Raw genomic sequence first — 24,337 nt, 5'->3', positions numbered from 1 at the left:
CAAGTTTATAGTAAAGTACATACATACTATGTAACTATGTAGGAATGAATCCTCTGTCTGGAGAACCTCTGATCTACTTCACCTTGGTTTGTTGCTGGGGACCTCAAATTTGTTAGCAATTTGGACATGACACGCTCAATATTAATAACTTTTAATAAACAACACCGTGTCCTCGGTGAGACGGCGTCTCATTGACTGCAGTTCACTTTAGCTGCTGGATCCTGGATGTAGTTTTAGTAAATAAAGAGCCTTTAAATATACTAATGTGACGAGACCTACACACATTAGTAGTTCAGGCAGAAAGACGGTGTCTCATTGACTGCAGTTCACTTTAGCTGCTGGATGTAGATTTCTGACGCCACATGAACGCTGGATAATGTTGCGCTCCATATTAATAACTTTGAATAAACAAGCACAGAGCAGTGACGGGGGGCGGGGCTTCAGGGCTCTGAAGTCCACCGTGACGTCTGCAGCAGGCAGAAAGACGGCGTCTCATTGACTGCAGTTCACTTTAGCTGCTGGATCCTGGATGTAGATTTCTGACACCACATGAACGCTGGATAATGTTGCGCTCCATATTAATAACTTTGAATAAACAAGCACAGAGCAGCGACGGGGGCGGGGAGCTTCAGGGCTCTGAAGTCCACAAGTCTGCAGCAGGCAGAAAGACGGCGTCTCATTGACTGCAGTTCACTTTTGCTGCTGGATCCTGGACGTAGTTTGCATTTGGATAGCGTTTCCAAACTTTTCCTCACTTCCCTACAGCAACGGCACCGCTCTGCCGTTGCAACTCAAATCAAGTTTTTTATCTAACTTCTAAGTGTCCCCTAAAATTTGTCTGCTTATTACCAAATGTGTGTTTTCAGGGCCAGATTTTAGTGACGTCGTCTTGCTTTACTTTTTCACCTTTACTCAAAATTTGAGTACTTTCTAAAAGTCTTGTTTTCAAGTGTTGGTTTCAGGATCCCTACAGGGAACTTCCCGAAAGTTTGTGTAGGTTTTCTGGCCGTTTGTTTTTTGATTTATATTAGAGCTAGCATTTCCTTGACCCCATGACTTTGTTTGTGCTTTTCTAGCTCTGAACACAGGACGGTGCTCTCCCTGCTGGCGGCTTTCTGTCTGGTTCTCATCTACCTGCTGGTTCAAAGACGCTGCTCGTGGGTTTCCAAGATCGCCCTCGCCCTCGGACTTCTGGGTGTCTACAGCTACCGGGCGGCTGTCGGGAACGTCTCGTTTCCATGGCATCGAACAACCAGCAAGTAAGTTTTTGTTAGCCTTTAGATTTGTGATTGAATTCATCGTAACAGTTGGCAAATCACTAAACGCCCTGTTACTTTAGTCCCCATAGTAACCATTTCATTGTAGTGACTGTATAAAATGACCTGCGGTGACCCCTTTGGGATATTCACATTCTCATGAAATCACAAACTCGGGCTTTCAGAGAATACATGGCTTTCCTGGCCATAATGACAATAATTGGGTTTCCGAGCAGTTTCCGTCCTCCAATTGTAGAAAATTGGAGGGCGAGCTCTATAATTTCCCTATTTCATAACACTATCATTTTCTATGATGTTCCTCAAAGTCTTATGTGGACTTTTGATTAATTCCGATCTGTGAAATGTTAACAACCCAGAATCATGTACTCTAAAAGTTTTATTTCCACATTTGAATCGGTGCCTAACACAGACGGTATAAACTCTGGATGGAGTCATCGTGACGACATCCGTTGGTTTGTCGACTACTGGTTTTGAAGCCTCAAGTCCAGCAATTTTTATATTTTCTTGGATTTTTTGGCCACCAGTGAAGGAAGTGACCATATTTAATGTCTATACTCGACACCCAGTGCTGAACTGCATCTCATTTATTCTTCAGGCTCTTAGATTTCAGATGATGTATACTCTGGTAGAGGGAGCAGTGGAACTGTGATGATGGACTGCAGGTTTTATTTTCTTTACATCTACAGACCCTCGAGTCCTTAAAAAAACTATCAGACATTGTCTTAAATTCAAGTAATTACACTGTTACACAATCCACGACTGTTGATTTTAAATGACGTAGCATCGACGGTTCTTTTCTCCTCGAACATAAGTCTCTTGGCACAATCCCGTCCTCTCTACCTGGTGAAAAAGTAAAGTCACATATTCACAACACGGAGGAGCCAGCTATCTTATTAAAGTACAGACTGAACGGGGAACAGTGAAGAGGCAATATATCAACATGCAGAATATTGGAATAATAGCTTTGTAAATTAGCTTTTCTTTGCTTGAAAATGAGGGTTTTTTTTGCCTCAATGACAGAACTGTTCATTGTTCATGTATTCATGTATTTTTGAGCAGCAAAGATCTCGTTAGTGGAGGATTGGGGAGAATGAAGGAACTCCTTGGAGAGTCTCAAGATGTGAAATAAACAGACCAGGCTGTGTTTAAAATCACAAATCTTAACGCCTGTTAGCACTGAACAGCAACCCTTTTACACCTTTAGGTGTGGTCTTTCTGAGATGAAAGATGTGAAGCCAAGCCTGAAGTGCCTTAAACTGCCATTCTCTCTGCTGGCCACCAGGGGCCGACTCCTCTCTGGTTGTATAGAAGTCTATGAGAAAATGGTCCTACTTCTCTCTGCTGGCCACCAGGGGGCGACTCCTCTCTGGTTGTATAGAAGTCTATGAGGAAATGGTCCTACTTCTCTCTGCTGGCCACCAGGGGACGACTCCTCTCTGGTTGTATAGAAGTCTATGAGGAAATGGTCCTACTTCTCTCTGCTGGCCACCAGGGGGCGACTCCTCTCTGGTTGTATAGAAGTCTATGAGAAAATGGTCCTACTTCTCTCTGCTGGCCACCAGGGGGCGACTCCTCTCTGGTTGTATAGAAGTCTATGAGAAAATGGTCCTACTTCTCTCTGCTGGCCACCAGGGGGCGACTCCTCTCTGGTTGTATAGAAGTCTATGAGAAAATGGTCCTACTTCTCTCTGCTGGCCACCAGGGGGCGACTCCTCTCTGGTTGTATAGAAGTCTATGAGAAAATGGTCCTACTTCTCTCTGCTGGCCACCAGGGGGCGACTCCTCTCTGGTTGTATAGAAGTCTATGAGAAAATGGTCCTACTTCTCTCTTGATGTATTATCTCAGTAAACATTGTAAACATGAGTTTATGGTCTCAATCTCTAGTTTCAAGTCTTCTTCAATCCAGCATGATGTTCATTTAGTACATTATGGTCCATTTAGAGTCCACCAGACCAGAAAGCAGGGGACGCTTTAGGGGGCGGGGCTTACCTGCTGATTGACAGGTCGCTACCAATGCAGTTAGCTGCTAAGATCACGTAGCTGTTATTCTGAGACCAGAATTAACCCAAACCCAGAATGTGAGATTTTTACTGATGATTTGCGAGATGCAAAACCTTCAATACTAACAGCCAGTGTACTGCTTCATGAGTTTTTTAAGCAACAAGAGTTTTACAGCTTTTTGGAATAAAAAAAAAACCTACCTCCACTCTGAGAGTTCCTCCTGCTGTCATTGAAAGATAAATCTTCAAGTTGAATTTCTTCAACTTGCAGCTGCACTGAAACCCTTGTGGTATAAACCTGAGGGTAAGAATCTCCTTAAAAAAATAATACTATATAAAAGTTACTGTGATGCTCAAGAGCACCTTAAACAATCTGTGCTTCCTTGAACTCAACCTGAGTAATGGGAAAAAATGAATAAATATAAGGCGTCATTATTCTTTCCACTGTACATGGAATTCTTTAGCAACATCTATATGTAATAGATGACGTCAGCATTGTCTAAAAAGAGAGGAAATGGAGCGTCTTGAGTGCGGTGATTCTTCATTCTGCAGACTGAAGCTCGGCACAGAGTTATCTCCTACTAACCCCCGTCAGAAAATAATGAGTGTGCAGGGCTGCACACACAGTTCTCCTGTCTAGTTTTCATGACCTGCCTTCATCCAGCACCAGAACCCGGCCTTCCCCTAACCTTTCCTGTTCTCCTCGGCAGTCTCTCCCACTCGCTCGCCTAATTAAAAGCTCGACCTCTCACCCGAACCTAGACAAAGACACCTGACGGAAGCCACGCGGGCTCCTTTTTATTTTGTACGATGACTATGATTGACACGGTTGACGTTGAGCTTCAGCTTTTCCTCGAGGATGTGTTTTAGACTCGCTGAAGATCTTCATGTGTAGTTGAGAGGAGCTGGAGTCTTGGGGCCTTTGTGTCAATGAGTCTCAGGTGCTGTATTCTAAACATGTGTTGTTATACTAGAATAGTGTTTGGATTGTAGTTTAGCATCCATGCTGACTTGTTGGAATCAAGTATTGAATGTTCCCTGATGTTTGTCTGGTCTGGCTTTCCTTGGATTATCAGAATCAGATCCTTTCTTAATCCCTCAGTAAATGTTCAGCTGCAATCTGCTCCATAAGAGTTAACTCATGATAAAGAGTCTAAACATAGTAATGTGACAAGATCTAGAGGTGGGAGAAATAATCGATTCTATGAATGATTCTGCATCGATTCAGTAAAGAGAATAATTGATTTATTCTTTTTTTTGGGGGTAATCTTTCCACATTGTATCTAAGTAATGTAGCACATCAGCTGTATCATACAAATAGGAAAATTCCTCATTTTATTTAAATCCAAAGTAATGGTAACCCTGGTGACCGTCTGAATCGTAATGGAATCGTGAGGTGAATGACGATTACACATGCATAGTCAAATAAGTATTACATAATGACACAAAATATCAGTTATGTATGTACAATGTATGCATATAAAAACGTATAACATCAAGATAGTGTACATAAGTATTATTGCACAAAAATAGTGTTGACCGTTATACTGTGCCGTATATTACACATTAACATTATGTTAAGTACATTTGAGTTCAGTTAATCCGTCGGTGTGTTTTATTGGAGTAAAGCTCCTCGTTCCCTTTATGCCAACTGTCTTAATTGCACTGATGCATCTTTCAAAGTGAGGGTTGAGAAGCACCGACTTATTGGATTGATGTCACTGTGGTTACAGTTTGTGTCTCCTTCTGTTTGTCACACACACACACACACACACGCACACACACACACACACACACACACGCCCTTCCTTCTGGCATCTTCAGAAATGAACCTAAAAATAGACCGCTGGCAGGGCAAAACCTCGCAAACATTTTGTTTTTATAAAACTGGATATTGAGATATCACTGATTATTAACACAAATAAAATAATTTATAAAAAGGTGAGGAAGAAGCAAATCAATGGTGAAACAGGAAGCAGCTGAACATCAAAGCAGCCGGCCGAGGGCCAAGCCTGTCTCAGCCTCTATGCATCACAAACTTTGTTCCCGTCTCCCCCTTTTTGCATCTACGGCACTTTTTTTCCCTTCCAAACATGACGCCACAAGAAGCATTTACAGTGTTTGCTTTCATCTCCGTGTGCGTTGTGTTGTGCTGCTCGCCCGCACAAAACATGACCCATTTCATCAGGTAGAGCTCTATCTGGGAAGGGGGCCTGTTTCCCAATTTAAACATATTCATGCATACCAATCCAGCTTAAAACATGGAAATGTATTCAAACTCGTCCCAAAACACCTGTGAACCCTCTGCACACACACACACACACACACACACACACACACACACACACACACACACACACACACACACACACAGCATTCAGCTTCCACTTTTATTGCCCAAGAGGTAAACCGTTTTATAACCTTGTTTCAAAAGGCAATTGTGTGTTGCTTCAACAAATCATTGGTCAAATTTAAGAAATCATTATTCTCCGCTGACTTTAAAGCTTTCTGCAGGAAAGTGATTTTGTTTTGTACTTTATCTTCCTAAATCACGCTGCTGTTTTCCTTTCTTTTCAATCTTAACGTGAACCTGGAGAGGAAATAATCGACACGCTGCCAGCAGAGCAGGCGTTGATCTATGGAAGCTGGACTAAATTTAAAAAATGTTAATGTTTAATCTCACAAAAGCACTTATTCAACTTCAATGATGCAATTTAGATTTTCTTCTTCACGACGAGGACAGACATTCTGTAACAGCATTTTAATGCATTATCCACATTCCTTAATGCACATTGCAAAAACCCGTTGAAATGTGATTTTCAAAGACTGACTCACAAAATGTTAAATGTTAATTCAAATCTGAAAATGGGAAAAATGGTGCCTAATTGTCATTCCATTGCATTGATGTCATTCCTTTTATCCCTGACTAAGTGAAATGGCAAATAAGTGCATCTGCTGTGTCACGTTAGAGCAACCTGTCAGTCATTCTCTGGAGGCGGGACTACGTACGCTGGTTCAGGTCATCGACCAGAAGTCACGTCTTCTCCAAAGAAAACTTTCAAGAACATCAACGTAGTTCTTTGAGGTTGTGTTAAAAAAAAAAAGTGCACTCACTGAAGATCGGAAAGTTCCGATAGCTCGTCAGAGAACGTAGTCCCGCCTTCCCAGAATGACTGACAGGTGATGTATTTTTGCATTGAGGTATGAAAACTTTAAACGTAAATGGGGTTATTCCATTTTAATATCACTTGTGCATCTGCAAAATGAAATTAAACTTTATATAAAGTGTTTTTTTAAATATCGTCAACCGTAAAGCAGAGTTGGTCTTTGGAAATGAAAATGAGAATTAGCAGAAGTGAAATGGACAATGCTGATTGCATTATTGCATTATTTTTTATTTCAAGTTTCAACCGATTGATGCGTGTTTGGATTAAAAATGAGACTACATTTTCGTATGATTTAGTGGCCCGATGCTTCCGTATGGATCTGCTGTTTGTAGTGTAATGAGATGTTTCTCTGCTTCCACTTTGTTTCCGATGTCATTTCATCGACTTGCGACTTCGACGTGCCCAGATTTATCCCTCGGAGCTCAGACAAAGAGGGCTGAACCTCCTCGTCCTCGGGCGTCTGAGCTTTCCTCCGGCAGTAAACTACTTGTTTTGGCTGATTTACTGTAAGTGTTGGCCCGATGCAGGTGATTGATGAAGGGAATACACCAAACATGTTGAGGGGGGGATTGAAAGTCGTCTTACCTTTTTTCTTCTCCACTGGCTGGAACACCAGCGCTTGTTTCCAAGGTAACGTGAGATCCAGGCAGCGCCTCGGTACCAGAGCCTGACAGGCTACAGTTTTCTGTCCACTGCTGCCATTAACAGAACAAAATGGAGCAAATAGGATCAAAATTGATTTCAACGGCTCGAGTTTTCTCACCGAGGATTCCCCCCGAGGTTTCAAAGCCTCTGAAAACTTAATTTAAAGTCGGACAATTTTCCTCAATAACGTTTCAATATTCGCGACTAAATGAGCCACAACGAAGTTAAAGGTCGGAGCAAACATCCTGCACTCATGAAGAGAGTTTAAAAACACCTGCTTCATCAGCACGTTAGTGGGTTTGATCGGATCAGGAAAGGATTTCAAAAAGACATGACAGGTCACCTTTATTCCAGGTAAGCCCCGCCCACTTCAAACCAGTGAGAAGATCCCATGTGAACTATAAATGCTTAAGAAGGACCTCATCACTCATAGCAAGAAGCTTAGTTTGTTTTTTGTGAAGCATTGATCTTCCCTAGGTCAATTACAGCGAGAAATACGGGAATAAAAAGGAAATGTAGGGTTTATTTGTATTCATATCATCATTCATGTGGTATGCAGATACAACCATCATCAGCATATACTATAACATCATGTGTTCATGTGTCAAATACAAACAATGTGAAATGTGAGTTAGTTAGCTAGAAAGTCAACTAACGAGCTACGCTGAAGTCGACACTGTGGACTTTGTGAAAACTCGTGGATTCAAAGTGAACATTTATATATTTAAAAATATGATTTTATGGTGAAGAATGAGAGGAAATTACAATTCTTGAATTAGTCCCGCACCCCTTCCATTGATTGATTTGTTTGTTTTTTTCTCTCTGTAAAGCGTCTTTGAGTTTTAAATAGCTTTATAGAAATAAAATGCATTATTATTATTCAATTTGCCTCAATCAAGCTCCATCCGGCATAGCTGAACTATGATAGATATATAACATATCTTCACTCAGCAGGCTGGTCCGTTGATTGATGAGTATATATCAGGATGTGTGATTTGTATCTGCTTTAATGAATGTTTGATTGTCTCGTCAACTTGATTGTGCTACTGTCTAGAAGACATTCAAGTTTCACGGCTGTAGTTCTAAACTCTCTGCATTGTGCTTTATGATAAATGTGCTCTGGAAGTCCATTATCATAACATATAACATAACTTTGTTTTTGGTCTGGATCATTAAAGGGCAAGTTTACAAACTACTCGATACCAAATGACAATATATATCTGTGCAGGAGGGTCGATGGCATTGTTGTCCGATGCTAATGACTTCCCAATGAGACTGTAGTCTGGAGCACAACCTCCCTCTGGACTGGAAAGAAAAGCCGCGTGCTGCTCCTTTAACTGGCTGTTAGCTTCCTATTGGAAAACCAGGACTTTGTTGTTGATGTCGGACGGCCTTCGCGTTGTTGCTTTTATCCTGCTGCTTGTCTTCAGAGATGATGACGTTGTCCCGTCTCGGCTAATGGACTCATTTAAGTCGGGGGCTGGAAAAGTTGAGGAATCTGATCTGCAATTTGGGAAATGACATAAACCGCAAATCTGTCTTTATTGCTCAGACGAGGGCCTTTTTCTCTCTCACTGTCAAAGCAAACAAGATTCCCTTTCATCAGAATTCTGTGCTTTTATCGCCTCAGATTGTTGTGGGTTAGCACCGTCTTGTCTTTTCACAGTGAAATAAGGGTTTCAAAAAGGGAAGGTGTCTTTTAATTTTTTAAGTTTCACGTGCAAAACTGCTTTTTTTTTCTGTGCAGCCAACGCCAAGACACGGCACAAAATTATTTTTGTTAAACGCAAACACGTCGGACAGAGAGATTAGATTGTAATCCACTCACACACACACACACACACACACACACTTACTCACACACACACACACACTTACTCACACACACACACACACACACTAGTTAACAAGTAAAGTCCCGGCAGCTCAAATCCATCAACGTCTTCATAACACCAGGATTTCACACTTTTTTTCCTTTGCATAAAATAATGATGAATCCAATCCTGCCACATTACTCGGGGACGAGTGAATAATACAGACTCGTGCTGTATGGAGCATTACTCTGCTCTTTCCTTCCGTCGGAACAGGTTTCCACAAAACACGCTGATTAATAATACATGTCCAATACTTGCTCAACTCCTTCAGGGTCAGCCATTATCCTGGAAACACTTCTCAGCTCCGACTGCATCCTGCTGCACAAGACGTTTCCCCTCTCAGCCCTATCTCTCTCTCTATCTGCCTCTCTATCTATCTCTACCTCTATCTCTCTACCTCTATCTCTCTCTCTCTCTATCTGTCTCTATCTATCTCTCCACCTCTCTCTCTCTCCCTCTCTCTATCTGTCTCTCTATCTCTCTCTATCTCTATCTCTCTACCTCTATCTCTCTCTATCTCTCTACCTCTATCTCTCTCTCTATCTGTCTCTATCTCTATCTCTCTACCTCTATCTCTCTCTATCTCTCTACCTCTATCTCTCTCTATCTCTCTACCTCTACCTCTATCTCTCTCTATCTCTCTACCTCTATCTCTATATGTCTCTCTATCTCTATCTATATCTGTCTCTCTATCTCTCTCTATGTCTATATCTCTCTCACCCTCTCTCTATCTCTCTCTATCTGTCTCTCTATCTCTCTCTATGTCTATATATCTCTCTCACCCTCTCTCTATCTCTCTCTATCTCTATCCGTCTCTCTATGTCTCTATCTCTCTCTCTCTCCCTCTCTCTCTCTCTCTCTCTCTCTCTCTCTCTCTCTCTATATATATATATATATATATATATATATATATATATCTGTCACTCTATCTCTCTATCTGTCTCTCAATCTCTCTCTCACCCTCTCTCCCCCCTCTCTCTCCCCCTCTCTCACTCCCTCGCTCTCTTTCCCTCCCTCTCTCTCAAACCCTCTCTCTCTCTTTCTCCCCATCTCTCTCACTCCCTCTCTCTCCCCCTATCTCTCTCCCCCCTCTCTATCTCCCTCTCTCTCTCTCTATCTCTCTCTCTGCCTGTCTCTCTCCCCCCCTCCCCCTCCCTTCATTGGAGAAGCCTGTTGCTAATGTCATGCTTGCTAACACACATCAGATTTCTCTGAAGGTGTAAATGGCTTTTTGAGCCACTCGGCTCCTTTTCAATGAATGCTGGATGTGATCTGGGTCGCTGTGGTCGAAAGGTAAACGTATGAAAATCCACACAGTGTTAATAACGAGGTTAATCCCTTCATTTGAATGCATTTAAAAGCCTTCCTCGGGGCTGTAGCTCCTTCATTAGCTCCTAATGCTCTCTGTTTGCCCTCCATCCGTTCAGAAGAGGAATAAAACAACGTATCATCACCCCGAAGCTCCAACCTCCCTTTTCTGTTGTTTGCTTTCTGTTTTTAACGAGGGCTAATTTACTCACTCGACTCACAAATATTAATAAATGAGTTAAAAAAGTTCAGAAAAGGACACATTCTCCCCCGTTTCAGGTTTCTGAGGATAAGAGCGTAACACCGAACGCCTGAAATGGAAATTAGACGAAATGTAATTGCCTTCATAATCGAAAGCACTTTTCCTTTTAAAGCTTCAATTTGGGACTTTTTCAGCATATAAATTATTGATGGTTTGAAAATGATTTTTGTGGAGTAAGCCCTTTTTCAGAAGGAGAGGAAGGCCTGATGAAAACTTCTATCCTCCGTCACCTCTATTAAGGGCGTTACTTCTTTAAATCTGCATTAAAAGTTGCTGACCTGGATGGAAAGCTGACACGGCTGACGTCCCTCCAACCGCTCAGGATGAAACCTCCGCTTTTCTCAGCTTCTTATGATAATTGTGTTTGGGAGGAAAAAGAAACCACTCACCGGACAAACGACCAGGCACAAACATCATAACTGACTAAACCGAAGCTCAACAAACACAGCGGACGCCTTTACAACCCCGTTATTATGTTTTTAAAGCCGTTGCCCTGGAAACAGAAGGTCTACACTCTCTTCATCCTCGCTTGTTACCTGATCTTTATTATTCACAACGCATCTTTAGCCAAATCTGTCAAAAGCACCCAACCATAGCAGGCAGATCGGCTCCCCTGAAATACCCAGAATGCATTGGAACGTGTTCTAGACGTGGAGTCCAGTGTGACCGACTCTAAAGTATTGATGTTTTTTTAAATATTAAGAAGGTGTATGATTTGAGGCTCACCTGTCCGATACCTTCCACAGTAATGCATGACAGAAGAGAATAGAGTTTTAGCTTAATAAAGCTTTCGTGGCCTTAAAGAGCTCCATGAAAATGTTCATAACAGACTTCTGGAATGATAGCGATGCATGAAGTGCAGCAGACAGAGCGACGGCTTGTGAGAAAGTCTGTTTTCCTCGGGCGATCCATTCCGTCTTCCAGTCTCACACCTCTTTAAGTATTAATGTTACACTGACACGCTGCTCGCTGACTGAGAGACGGGTTATAAGTTAGGGAAATATAAGGAAACCTGTCGAACACTGTTCTAAAATTAATTAAAGCAGTGAACTTTAGAGAAAACCCTCTTATAACAAACTGGGTCTGACTTGAAGGAGGTGTGTTAGACTGTTAGAAATGTATACAATATATCTATACTATAAATGAAGATGAATAGATTAAACATGCTGAGTTTTTACACTCCTCGTTTCTATATCAGATGCTGTCGTATTTGTTCATTTATCAAAGTTTTCTCCCTCCACAAGGAAATCCCATAGCACAGAGCTTTAGTTTGGGTTTTACGCTCTAGTGGATTTAATTTATTTAAGATTGTTGTTTGGTTCTGTTAATTAGTTCATTTTCTTTCTTGTCCATTGTTTTACAGCTTTTCTTGTCACCTTTATTTTTCATCTGAAGCTTTTTTTTGTTTGTTTTTAATCATTCAGTGTAAAAAAAGTTTAGTTTCTAAATGAAGAGGTGCAGATAGACGAAAGGATCCAGACGAGCACGATAACTCGGCACGATAACTTGAATTTAAAGTTTTGTTGAGAAAAATCAAGACTGCGAACGCAGATCTGATCCCGTCCGTGATCTTCCTCCTGCAGGGGAACCGTGGAGGCGCGCTTCGTCTACGTCTTCATCCTGGGAATCCTCTTCACGGGAACCAAAGACCTGCTGCGATCCCAGATCGTCACGGCGGACGCCAAGCTCAAGAGCAGGGGATTGTGGGAGATCTACAGCGGCTTGGTGCTGCTGGTCTGTCTGCTGTTTCGTGCTCACAACCTGCCGGTCCTCTGCTGCTGCCTGCTGATCCAGACCCTCATGGCCCAGTTCATCTGGAAGAAGCTCCACTACGACGCCGCCCAAACCACCATCATGCACTACTGGTTCGGTCAGGCCTTCTTCTACTTTCAGGTGAGCGGCCGCCGTGATGTCAGAGGTCGTAGAGGTTAACTGATGCTTCTAGGTGTTAAAGCACCGTACCAGTCTTATTCTGACTTCTCTCCATTATTAGAGGTTCCTCCCGTCTTCAACAGTGTGTCTGCAGGGTTTACTTTATTCATAATAATAATATTACTTAGGTTTTATATATGATGCTCAAAAACGCTTTACAAAAACAAACTAAATCAAAACAAAAGAGAACAGAACAAACAAAAAGACAGTAGAGCTCAGCCTCCCTGTTTTAACCATCATTCAAGAGACCGTTAAGTCTCTGGGTTTAGTTAATTCAACCTCGCAGAAATCCCTGCAGAGTTTATTTGATCTTAAACTGACAATGATATCAAATCCCATTCTGGGTGCACTTGATTTTAATGTCTGGCTGCTTCCTGTTTACATAAGTGGCCCGGGTGGAGCTAGCAGGTCATATCAAGTTCAAGAGAGTCTCCTTTTACGTTCTGCACAAGGGTCACATGTTCCTACGGCTGCATCCCATTGGTCAAAAGTTCTCTGGCTGGCTCTGATTGGACTTTCTAACCAGGAAGCAGTGAGATAAACAGATCCTGGTCGGAGAACAGCTTCCCAACACTCCCAGTATGAACATGAGGACGACGTACTGGGAGAAGTTAAACAGCAGTACGAGCCTGAAACAAGTCCGAAGTGTAACTTTCAGCCAATCGTTGTCCTCCTTTACACTTTGGTTCCGCCCTCTGAGCTGTCAATCACAGCAGAGCCAAGGAAGCTGAAATGTTATTACGCCTGGAAAAATAGTTCCTTCCAAGAACTGAATTTCTAACTGGAATTTGAGCTGGAAGGAGGATTTTAACGGCGAGCTGAGTTTTAACTTTGACCAACATTTTCAGGAACATTCTGTTCCGTTTATGAATATGTAAACAAACATAAACAACTCACAATATCTCAAAAATCATGCAATATTGTTAAACATGGTGGAGGTTTATGTAAACTTAGACTGGTGTTTTTAAATTCAAGCTGAATCAAACTTGTTTACCTCATCCAATGAATCCTCCCTGGATCTAAAAATCAGTCTTATCAATCCATAAACATCGTACACATTTCACCCCGTTTCACACCTACGATACCTGTTGGTGTCGCCTGTCGCCCGGAGGCTTGTAAATATCCGGATCAGGAAGACCACCTCCTCCTCCCTTATCTGTAAACGGGAGGAAGTTCAGGGCAACAACAAATCAGTAAACAACTTCTTCTTGTCTGATTGTCGGAGACATCTAATTTAACACCCGACACGGAGTGCAGCAACATTTCGCGGAGCCATCAGCGCTGATGGAGTGCTGGATACTGTAATAGGTGCAGCTCTGGGCAGAGGAAGTGTTTGGGTGTAAATTATATTACTTTCATCTGGCGCTGAAGGCGTGAAGGCCAGCTGGACCGCTCCTTCCCTGCCGGCGTGTCGTGAGCCGCTCCTCGGAGCAGATAACCTCTTTCTGATTCAACCTGCACCCGACACGCATATTTGGTTAGCAGATGTTTACTGATGTCAACACCCACCTTCCACATCGCTAACGATTTAATAACCGCCGGCGCCCCCCTCGGGTCATTAATACTGCGATGGCCGTCGGGAGCTCAGACAATGTTCAGCCTGGACGCCCGGGCGTGTGATGAACAGACCCTTGTTTGAGCAATAAGAAGCTGGAGACATGTTTCACATCACTTACTAGTTTACATAGTTTCATTAAGGATGATGATGATATGATATATTTATCTTTTTCACTTCTGATCCGGCGGCTGCAGATTGGTCCGATTTGTAAGAAGTCCAGAAACATAGTTGCTGTTGCTTGAATCTAAATCTAGGAGGAAACTCAGGAATCTGAGATGCAGATCACAGAAACCATGATTTGACTCTCACACGGTGACGTTTTGGCCGTTTTGACCTTAGTGGTGGAAAAGAGGTGTTTATCTTTACAAATGAGCCGGTTTTGTTGCTTATGTAAAAAATAATCTGAATCATCACGGGGAACTTTGTGGAGCTCAGAACTGGTCTGAACTTTAAACGAGGTTTAAAGTTCAGACCAGTTCTGAACTCCCTGCAGTAACTCTGCGACCCCCCCCCGAAAAGATTTAATCATTTTTCTTCCAAAAATTTAAATATAAGATTAAAATGCAAATATAACTTTGTTAAATGTTATGAGGTGAAATTTTGATGATGATGAAATGCCAAAATAGAATAAAAAAATCTTCTATGAATATATAATATAAAAATGTATTTTAATGTTTTAACATTGTGTTAAATGCTGCACTACACATTATTAATATGGACTCGGTTTAATAGGGAACACAGTTTTCCAGTAGTAGTAATAGTGTGTAATCGGGGGTCCCTCCACTATCAGCCAATAGGGGTCCTCGGCTTGAACCGCGCTGAAGACCTCTGCTGGGATGCATCGCGGTGCCCATAATGTTATTCTGTTCTTTAGACGCTCTGACAGCTGTTGTAACCATCAATTTAGAGTTTGAACTTCAATCATAAAACACTTCTGGCACTTCTGTGTTTTTTGAAACGCTCCTCACGTCTGGAAGATCACAACAGGATCTTTAGTGGAACGCCAACCTGCTCGCCGCCAACCTGCTCGCCGCCATCCTCGCTGGCTGTGGAAAAACACAGCTGTGAATGTTCTGAGACGGCGTGCACTGAAGGGAAATAAAGCGTTAACTCGTGAATCATCATCACTTATATAAAATATATATATATATATATATTTAACCAGGAAAAAAGAGGCCTTTGATCCCTGCTGGTCCAACCAGACGACGTTCTCATGTCGGTGCACGTGGCGAGGGTTACAATCACGGAGAGTTAATACATGCATGCATCACCTGTTACGCACATGTTGCTCATTACTTAATACTCATGTGAGTCAATGCTGCCAGTGAGCAGATTTTTGAATATTTCTGGGAAGAATTGATGTGAGTCAGAGGTCTCGTGTTGATGCGTCTGACGGCTGCCAGGAGATCAGAGGAAACACCTGAGCAGCACAAAGTACACATTACTTCGCCTGCGAGGCTAAAAAAGCAAAAGGTTGTCCGGGGAACGGTTGTGTTTTGGTTTAAATGTGTTGCAGTGAAGAAGCCTCTCCGGTCCCAAAGATTTGAACCTGCTTCCTTTATTATCTGCACTGCCGAACACAGATAACTGTATTTATTTCAATATTCCTTTTTTTTAAAGCAGTAATGATTCTTTCAGATGCTGGTTGAACATGTGATAAAACAAAATCAGGCTATTTTCAACCTCCTGTTAGATTGTCTCTGTATTCATACATTTGAGCAAAGATATATTTACCTGATGGAAATACAGGCTCGCCCATGGTTATAATAATAATTTGCAAATGTCTTGTCTTTTATAGCACCAAACAAATAGATTTTCACCTGGGTAATCATGACACATCATGTAATCAATGCACTTGGTCAAAAGTGATGAATGATGCATTTAAATAGGGATAAACAGAGGATTGTGTCTGAAAACAAAATAACAGTGTTTAATCCTGCATTTACCGAACCAAAGAAAAAGCTTTCACATTGTGGATTGCATTGATGACATCTGCTAAACCCTGAGATGAAACTTCTGGCTGAGAAAAAAAGAAAATAAAACGGGAAAAGTTTAACATTTTCACTTTATTCTTCAGGTATTTGTGGCTCGTTATTGTAAAAGTTAGATAAGCCAGAAATCTACAGTTTTCAGTTGTTATTTAAGCAAACAAACACTTACACAGGAGGCCGGGAGCTCTAACGGAAGTCCAGCTGCAGACAGAAAGCTGTGTTTGCTGCTCCGGTCGGGGAACTGGGGGGGAAAACACACAAACAACAACTGGGCCGCTGGGAAGTCGCCAGAAGCTCCGAGTAATGATGATAAAGCAAAGGGTCTTCATAAAGCTCTGAAATGCTTACAAAGCTTCGCCCTCGGATCCTCGTGTACTCGCTGTTTTCTGTGTACGGGGGAAGTTGTTCCTGTGACCTCGCTGACGCTAAAATAAGATTTATTTGTGCTCCTGCAGGGAAACTCCAACAACATCGCCACCGTCGACATTTCCGTGGGCTTCGTCGGACTGGAGAGCTACGTGGAAGCGCCGGCCGTCTTCCTGACGGCCCTCAGCACGTACGCCGGGCCGCTGCTCTGGGCCTGCCACCTCGTCTGCTTCCTCAGCTCGCAGACTCACCGGTGAGTCTTACAGTCTTTATCCCCACAGCTGGTTTCCAACAGGACCAGGTATATGTCGTATATCAGCGGACACACTGGATGGACAGTCAGTGTGCTACTTTGTTGCCCAGCTGTTACCCTGTTAGTCAGTCGTGTCTATAATTTAAATGTTTGGATGTGGGCTGCACGGGGCACTCTCGCCTCACAGCAAGAGGGTCCCGGGTTTGATTCCCGGGTCCGCCTGGGTTCCTTCTGTGTGGAGTTTGCATGTTCTCCCCATGTTAGCGTGGGTTCTCTCCGGGTTCTCCGGCTTCCTCCCACAGTCCAAAGACATGCAGGATGGGGATAGGTTCATTAATGACTCTAAATGTCCCGTAGGTGTGAATGTGAGCGTGAATGGTTGTCTGTCTCTACATGTCGGCCCTGCGATAGACTGGTTACCAATGATAGCTGTAGGACGATGGATGGATGGATGGATGGATGGATGGATGGATGGATGGATGTTTGGATGTTAAATGTTCAAAATCTGTCGTTTTCTGTAGTGTTCAAGTAATATTTGCTCTCAAAGGTGCCTTTCAACATGGCGACGGTTGAGCCGGCGGCTTGCAGCAAACAGTGCATGTCACACTCACATTCACCAACATGCACTAAAAGCAGGCGTCAGGCTTTTTATGCCCCGTATGTTACCTGTTGCAGCACCTTCCTGAAGCGTTCTGTAAACTCATATCTGTATATATTTATTGCCTTTATTGAATCCTTGTATTCGGAAACAAGCGTTCTGATGAAGCAAAGATTAAAAAGGTTTAAAATCTTACACACACAATTTGATTCTGCTGGCAAACTATTATTTATTCAAATACATTTTGTATAAATCCTAGAGACATGATTCATCCATCCATTATTTATGCTATTATATATTTATTGATATAAATGCAGGTCTAATGACCATTTCCTTTCATCAGTAGTCATGCCGGTCATGTTCTGATGTGATGCCTGTTTGCCTGCGTGAAACCAGACCTGAACGTATCCATCTTGAAATCAGGAGCTTCCCGGTTCCTTTAATATAATTAATAGATTTAATAGCATCCGGTTCATAATCCATTCATAAGAACACACAACCAACAGCTGGTGCTGATCTGACAGGGCAGAACAAATATTGGGCACTGCTGCTTTGGTGTAATTTAATCCAATTTAATTGTCAGAAATATTCTGTTCATTAGTTTATGGTGGCAACGAGGAGGCTTTGCTCGCCGGGTAGCGGCGATGCACAGAAGCAGATTAACCTGCGAGTGAAGCCAGAGCGGCCGCGGCAGCCAACAAACTGCAGCTTCCTCTCAGCGTGAAGCTGCTGCTCGCTGCTGAGTGATGAGGTCTGTGGCCGGCCAGCAGCTGCTGCTGACGGAGCCAGAAGCACTCATCGTCTCGTAGAAAAGGTGTTTATGCCTCTGTTGTTTAAGTGGCCGTAACAGAAATGTGTTGTAAATCTAAGGCAGAAAATGGGAGAGTAGGTCCCGTAGAAATGAGCCTGCAGAGGGTGTGTATAGAGAGAGAGGTGTATATGTAGGATTGGTATTAATAATCCTTGATTCCACATTTCAATGTGATGCATTTAACATTTCAGGCAGTTCAGCCGGGCTCTGATTAAAAAGTTCTCCTCATCCTAAAGTTTTTTTTTGTTCCTGCCGGCAGCAGAGAGCCCAGAGATGACGGAGTAGATTTTGATTTCATCCGTCGCTCCACTTTGAGAGAGCAGAGCAGCTCCCGGCTGGCTCGACATTAGATTTGATCCGTGGACGTCAAGGGGCCTCAGAGAACCACTCTGGGAGGTTGGTGACCTCGCGACCTTTCATTTAGCAACCAGGTACAAAAATGTGCCCGTGACTAAAAGTTTGATCCGTGACGAGACGACGTTCTTCCGATGTGGATGTTCTGACCTCCATCATCGTCGCTGGTGCACCAGACGAAGAAAAGCCCAGATCCAAAGCAAAACATGGCTTTTTATCTGCTAATGTTCATATTCAGCCAAGATGAGATAAAACTGCATTCAGAAGCAGCTCGGGCATTGATCTGTTCCTCCGGTGAAACTTAAAACAATGCAAGCTGGCGGGGAAGCACATTTAGACTGACAGCTGATCTGCCCACAAGTCCAACCATTATGGGAAGTGATGGTGGAGCCCGGCGGCCCCCGCCACCTTCACTGTGGTTTTACCTTCTGAAAAGCTGAAGCGGCGCTGTGTGGTTTGGTCTTCCCATCACTTTATTATTGTGTGCTGCGATGAACGCTGCAGCCTTCGTGTGACTGTTTTCCCCAAACTTCTTCTTTTCTGGGGATCCATTGCTTTTTTTTTACAAATGAAAAACCATCATCACCCAATTCACAACAGGCCTCATCTATAAATCATGAGCGAATTTGAAAATGTTTTTTTTTTTAGCATTTTGAATGGACAAACCAGCCTTTTCAAAGAGACTCGTTTGATGAATCACAACTTCTTTCTATGCATGTGATTGAAAACGTTCCAACGCGTTAAATACTTCATGAGACCAAATAAATCCTTCCGTATGGAGTAACATTAGTCTTTGTCCTCTCATCAGTCAAACAAACACAATGTAAGCTAGTGTTTTATATTAGCTTCACTGTTATTTTATCATCAGAACAATATGAACATTCAGGCTCCCTCATGTGGCTCAAAGGTGTACTGCAGATATAAAGGTTGGCTATGGAAGAAAGGCTGCTAATTACTCCACACCAGAATCCACATGGATCCAGATCCTGTAAGGGTGCTGCTCGGGCTGTTTCAAAAACACGTAAGGGTGATTTCACCATGACAACGTCCTCTTCTTATACCCGGTGTTTGGTCCCGTCTTTGGGACAAAGCGCTCTAAAGGCTGCAGGGACGTTCTCCGGTCCATGACCTCGTTGAACCCGCTTGTAAAGATGACATCATCACCTCTCCCTGTTGTTGTTCAGACACTTTAGACTCTGAAATAGACTCGTCATACAGACGCCCATTAAGGATTCACTCTGCACCATCAGCAGCTCCGACCACAAGGCGAGACTCTGGAGACGGACCCGGATCAATAGCTCTCCACCGGGTCCCCCCCACCCCCGACCATGTCTTATAGTGCACATAATCACCGTAAACCCTCAAACCAGCTGAATCTGAGGAGACCCGTCAACACCACTCTACTTAATTAGTATCATTAAAACTCTAAAAGAGAGATTCTGACATAAATAAATAAATATTATTTGACTGAAATACAGGAAACGCCTTCCATCAAATATGAACGTGAGGATTTCCACGAGTCGGGATCTTCTTCCTCATCGTTAATTCTGCTCATTTCAAACTTTTGTTAGAAACTTTCTCTCTTCTCATCGCACATGAAGACACTTTAACTGAAGACCACGTTCAAGTTGCATTATGGGAAGTAGGATCTAGTCTTTTTGGGAGCTTGGCTCATTTTTTAGCAGCATTTTTATGGTTATCAGTCTTTATTTTAACTTCATAAAACTTCAGGGGACTATTTCATTCATAATTCTTTTTTTTTTTACTGCAGACAAATAATCAGTTATCGATTACATAGATGAGTAATAATTGCTATTGGCTCAAAAGAGAAGCCACATCGGGATGGCGGATAGCTCAGTCGGTAGAGTCGGCGTTTCAATCCCGCCGGCGACCCTTTCTGCATGTCGTCCCCATCTCTCTCCCCTTTCACTCTCAAGCTGTCCTATCAATAAACACACGTTGGTCCTATTTGTTCTGTAATATTGTATTGATTCTGTCACATATTCTAAAAACCCAATCGCTGTCATCACGGCGTGTCCCTTTAAATCCGTCTGAACCTTAATGACGATGTTATCGCAACTAAAAGACGACGATGTCAAACGCCAACGGGAGTTTCTGAAGATCGTAATCGAATGTTATCGACTCATTTTCTGCCTCCGAGTCTGAAGCTCTTCTCTTCCTGTGAGCCTCCGTATTGAACTGTGTGTGTGTGCGTGCGTGCGTGCGTGCGTGCGTGCGTGCGTGCGTGCGTGCGTGCGTGCGTGCGTGCGTGTGTGTGTGTGTGTGTGTGTGTGTATATTGAGATAATTGAATCAGACTCCTGGTGTAAATGTGAACAGATTCATCTGCAGCTTCATGGTCAGCGTTTAGTAAACAGGAAGCAGCCTGGATGACCTTGGTTGCCCCTCCCCACACTGACGAGTCCCCCCTCCCCCCCCTGCAGGAGCCCGGTTGCCGTGGGCCACGGCTGCTACTGCCTGGCGCTGCTGAGGTCGGTGCCGGCTGCAGCCTACATCGTGCTGGTGACGGCGCTGCGCTACCATCTCTTCATATGGAGCGTCTTCTCGCCCAAACTGCTGTACGAGTCCACGCACCTGCTGCTGACGGCGGGCGTCTGCCTCGTCTTCAACGCCATGGAGCAGAGCCCCGCCTCCAGTAAGTCTTAGACTCACACTGATGACATCACAGTCACTCCGTGGCGTCCTGGTGTGACGTCCTTCCTTTGGACTCCGTCGGTTCATAAAGACAGACTTTGAGAATGTTCAGTCTATTTAAACATTTGAATGAATAAAAAGTGAAACGACATAAAGAAGCTTTTTTGCGAGACAGAAACAGTTGTTTTATACGTACATACGGTGTTTTACCTCAGGGATGCTGTACAGTGATGTTTAATAACGATGTATTAGAGTGGAAAGACGAGGAGCTGATCTGTTAATCAACAGTTTATCCAAGTTTTCAATCCTTACGGACGATAAGGAACCAAACTCCAAAATGGATCCGTGGCTTCGGCTAACAGTTTAGCAACCTAGCGGTCGGGTAACTACATCAGTGGAGACGTGTGTGGGTGTTTTTATTTGAATATGCTGGTTATGTAATCTTTGTTTTCCTTCCTTCCAATCTCATGAATTAATGTTTGACCTTCCATTTACTGATACCGTCTGTTTCCACGGATATTAAGGAACAAACTAAAGGCTTTTATGTGTTTTAAAATCAGATTAGCTGCTCTTTATCCCGAGGCGTCGGTTTTGGCTGCGTGACAGAAAAATGAACGAAATTTATCGAATTATATTGGCTTTATTGCAGCGCATTAATTATGAATCTTACTTAATGCAATCGTATAATTTTCATTAAATAAATTCCCATTACATTGAGAATGGCTGGAGCAGCCAGAACAAGAAAAAGACAGTAAATGTTTATCTGTGTGATCGCGGAGACGGCGTCTGTAGCAGGAAGTGATCTCATCTGCCCGTCTGTCTGTCTGTCCGCCCGTCTGTCTGCCTGCCTTCTGTCTGCGAGTGCAGATTTCACGAGCTTTACAGTCTGAGATCAAAATAACGGCCGAGTTTGAAGACGGATGTGGTCCGAGGGGGAGGGGCTCACCCGGCTCCAAGCGACTGGTGGTTTTCTGATTTTCTCCAGATTTTAATAATTTAGTAGCAATTTCAGTGTCTTGGCAAGCATCTCTAATGCTGTGTAATTTCAACTGGAGGTCTGCAGCCCATCCAGAACATCGGTACGCTTTCTTTTTTTCATCCCGATGTTTCTCAATGAGCAAAAACGTTTTTCCTTTTGCGTCGTAAAAAAGTTCCTCGTTTAGACGACTGATTTGAAAATGATCCGAACGCACACGGATCTGCAAAAAAAAACTAAAAAGTTTAAATGTTGTCTTCCTACTTTTCGTGGCTATTTGACCGCATGTACGAAGTGGAGCCGTGATGTCACCGTTTCCATGGGAACCAGGTTTTTGCTAGTTTCCGCGGTGACGCTGGAGTCACGTATCCAAAAGATTTCACTCTGGAATCAAAAGTTGTCGTTTTTGCCCAGCGTTGTCATGGAAACGAACAGCCAAAGCGTAGAAATACTTTTGCGTTTTATGTTAAAAATATCGACTGAACAGTTTCCAGAAGACGAACAGATCCACGTTATCTTTGTTGTTTCGTCTTCGCAGCTGTTTGGCTTTAAAGTTCTGCTGCAGGAACACAAACCAGGTGAATCTTTCCGGATACGCTTTACAAGTCGGAGGAGACAAGCTTGTATCTTTTTTTCCCCGGAGTCTGGCAGCGTCGCCGCAGACTTATAAAACTTCTGCCACCAAAGTTAAGCCGGCACGCTGGCATCCGTCCAAACCGGAGCGAGCTGCTTGTTCTCACGGAGCGGCGCTCGTATTACCACGCTTTTAAAAGGCAAAACAAACAGCCATGACGACCTGGCGCGTTTTAAACCCGTACGTCACAAACGGCAGCGGTGCATTATGGGATGTCTGTGATGTCAGAGCTGCGTCCTGATTAGAACCTGGCTGCTGTTGCATCATCGGCCTTGGAGGAAAATCAAATATTCTCTGTTCGAGCCACCGTGTGCAGCTTCTCACCTCGAGGCAGAAAAGAGAATAGTAAGTTTCTGCCCCAACACTTGTCACTCACCTGGATGAGCTGTCGGCCTTGAAACGGGCATCTTAGCCCGAGGCTGAGCCCCCCCACCCCCACCCCAAGGTGCCACAGGCGTCGGGGAAGCAGACGGAGGCAGGAAAAAGAAGAGCTGATGTGTGTGGATAGATTCAGTCTTTAGTTTTGCTGCCGTGACTCAGCGTGACGGGGGAACAACCTCACCGACTGGACCCACATTAAAAAAAAAAGCTGAATTTAAATGTCCTGAACATGATTTTAAAAAGTCAGAGAGTCGAGAGGATTTACATTTGAATACGCAAGGTCACCGGCGGACGCTCGCTGCATATGGAATCGCCTGCAGCTCGGCTGGTTTGCATCAGAAGCAGGCGGCCGAGCTCGGAGCTGAGGAGACCCTTTTTTATTTTAAATTGACACCATAATGTTGTCGAGTGCCTTTTTTCCTGTTTTCAGTCGAGTAAGGAGTTTCACAGTTTATGAAGCAGGCGATAATCTGTCATCGGTGTTTAGGACGACTCGCATCCTTCTGCTTCTCAAAGCAACGTCTTTGCAACTCGAACTTGGGTTAATTTCTCCTAAATGTATAATATTTAAAGGTGATTTGGGATAATTAAAAATGAAATGCAGCACATAGATAGTTCTTGTTCTGGGAGGGAGAACTGAATGATGTGTGAGGTTTTATTTATAATGTGCTGAAGACGAAGCCTGTTTGTGCTGAAGAATGAAATCCTGCGACACCACTTTAGTACTTGTGTGGAGTTTGAGAAACTCGGAGTACTTTGGGACACCGAGCTTGATAATATCATTACGCTGATCATTCGTCTTGCTGCTGGCAGCAGATCTGCTGCCGGCAGCCAACAATGTGATTTGTTATTTCTTTGAGTTTTCTGCTGATGAAGTTTGAGTGTCTATCAGGGACATTTTTCTTTTCTTTTTCTTTTTTGTCCATTCATAGTTCACAAAAGCTCCTCGAAAGCTCCGGCCAACATTTCATGCAATGACTATGAGCTGCAGAGAGAGTAGAGGATGCAGAGTTTAATGAGGTCCGACAGCGGCCCACCAAATGCAGAATGGATCCGAGCCGCTGTAGCGTCTGTGTGGCAGAAAGCATCGCAGCAACACGGATCAACATCCCAGAAAAGTACACAGAACAAGCTCTGATTCTACTTCTTTACTCACGTAAACGTAGGAAGGTACAGCCTCTGAAATGTACTCAAAGTATAACAGTAAACGTTTCTACTGGCTGTCTTCTTTACAAGCCTCAGAATGTCAGGAGTAGAAAGTACAGATATTTGTTCTAAAATGTAGGAAGTAAAAA

The 24,337-nt window shown here is 43.2% G+C and overlaps 1 protein-coding gene across 1 annotated transcript in view; it reads left to right on the top strand.

The window, feature by feature from the left end:
• Positions 1-24,337, top strand: part of pigg (phosphatidylinositol glycan anchor biosynthesis class G (EMM blood group)) — a 65,537-nt gene extending 41,200 nt beyond the window's left edge. The window contains exons 11-15 of the mRNA XM_084009171.1: positions 1,077-1,259; positions 12,118-12,427; positions 16,471-16,634; positions 20,841-21,052; positions 23,975-24,337. Coding sequence (XP_083865297.1) covers positions 1,077-1,259; positions 12,118-12,427; positions 16,471-16,634; positions 20,841-21,052; positions 23,975-24,042 — 937 coding nt within the window. The 3' untranslated portion in view covers positions 24,043-24,337. The remainder of the gene's footprint in view (positions 1-1,076; positions 1,260-12,117; positions 12,428-16,470; positions 16,635-20,840; positions 21,053-23,974) is intronic.

This window comes from Eutrigla gurnardus, assembly GCF_963514095.1.
Source record: "Eutrigla gurnardus genome assembly, chromosome: 5".
Taxonomy (NCBI): domain Eukaryota; kingdom Metazoa; phylum Chordata; class Actinopteri; order Perciformes; family Triglidae; genus Eutrigla; species Eutrigla gurnardus.
Note: the sequence above shows the minus strand (reverse complement) of the source record. Positions and strands in the feature narration are given on the sequence as shown.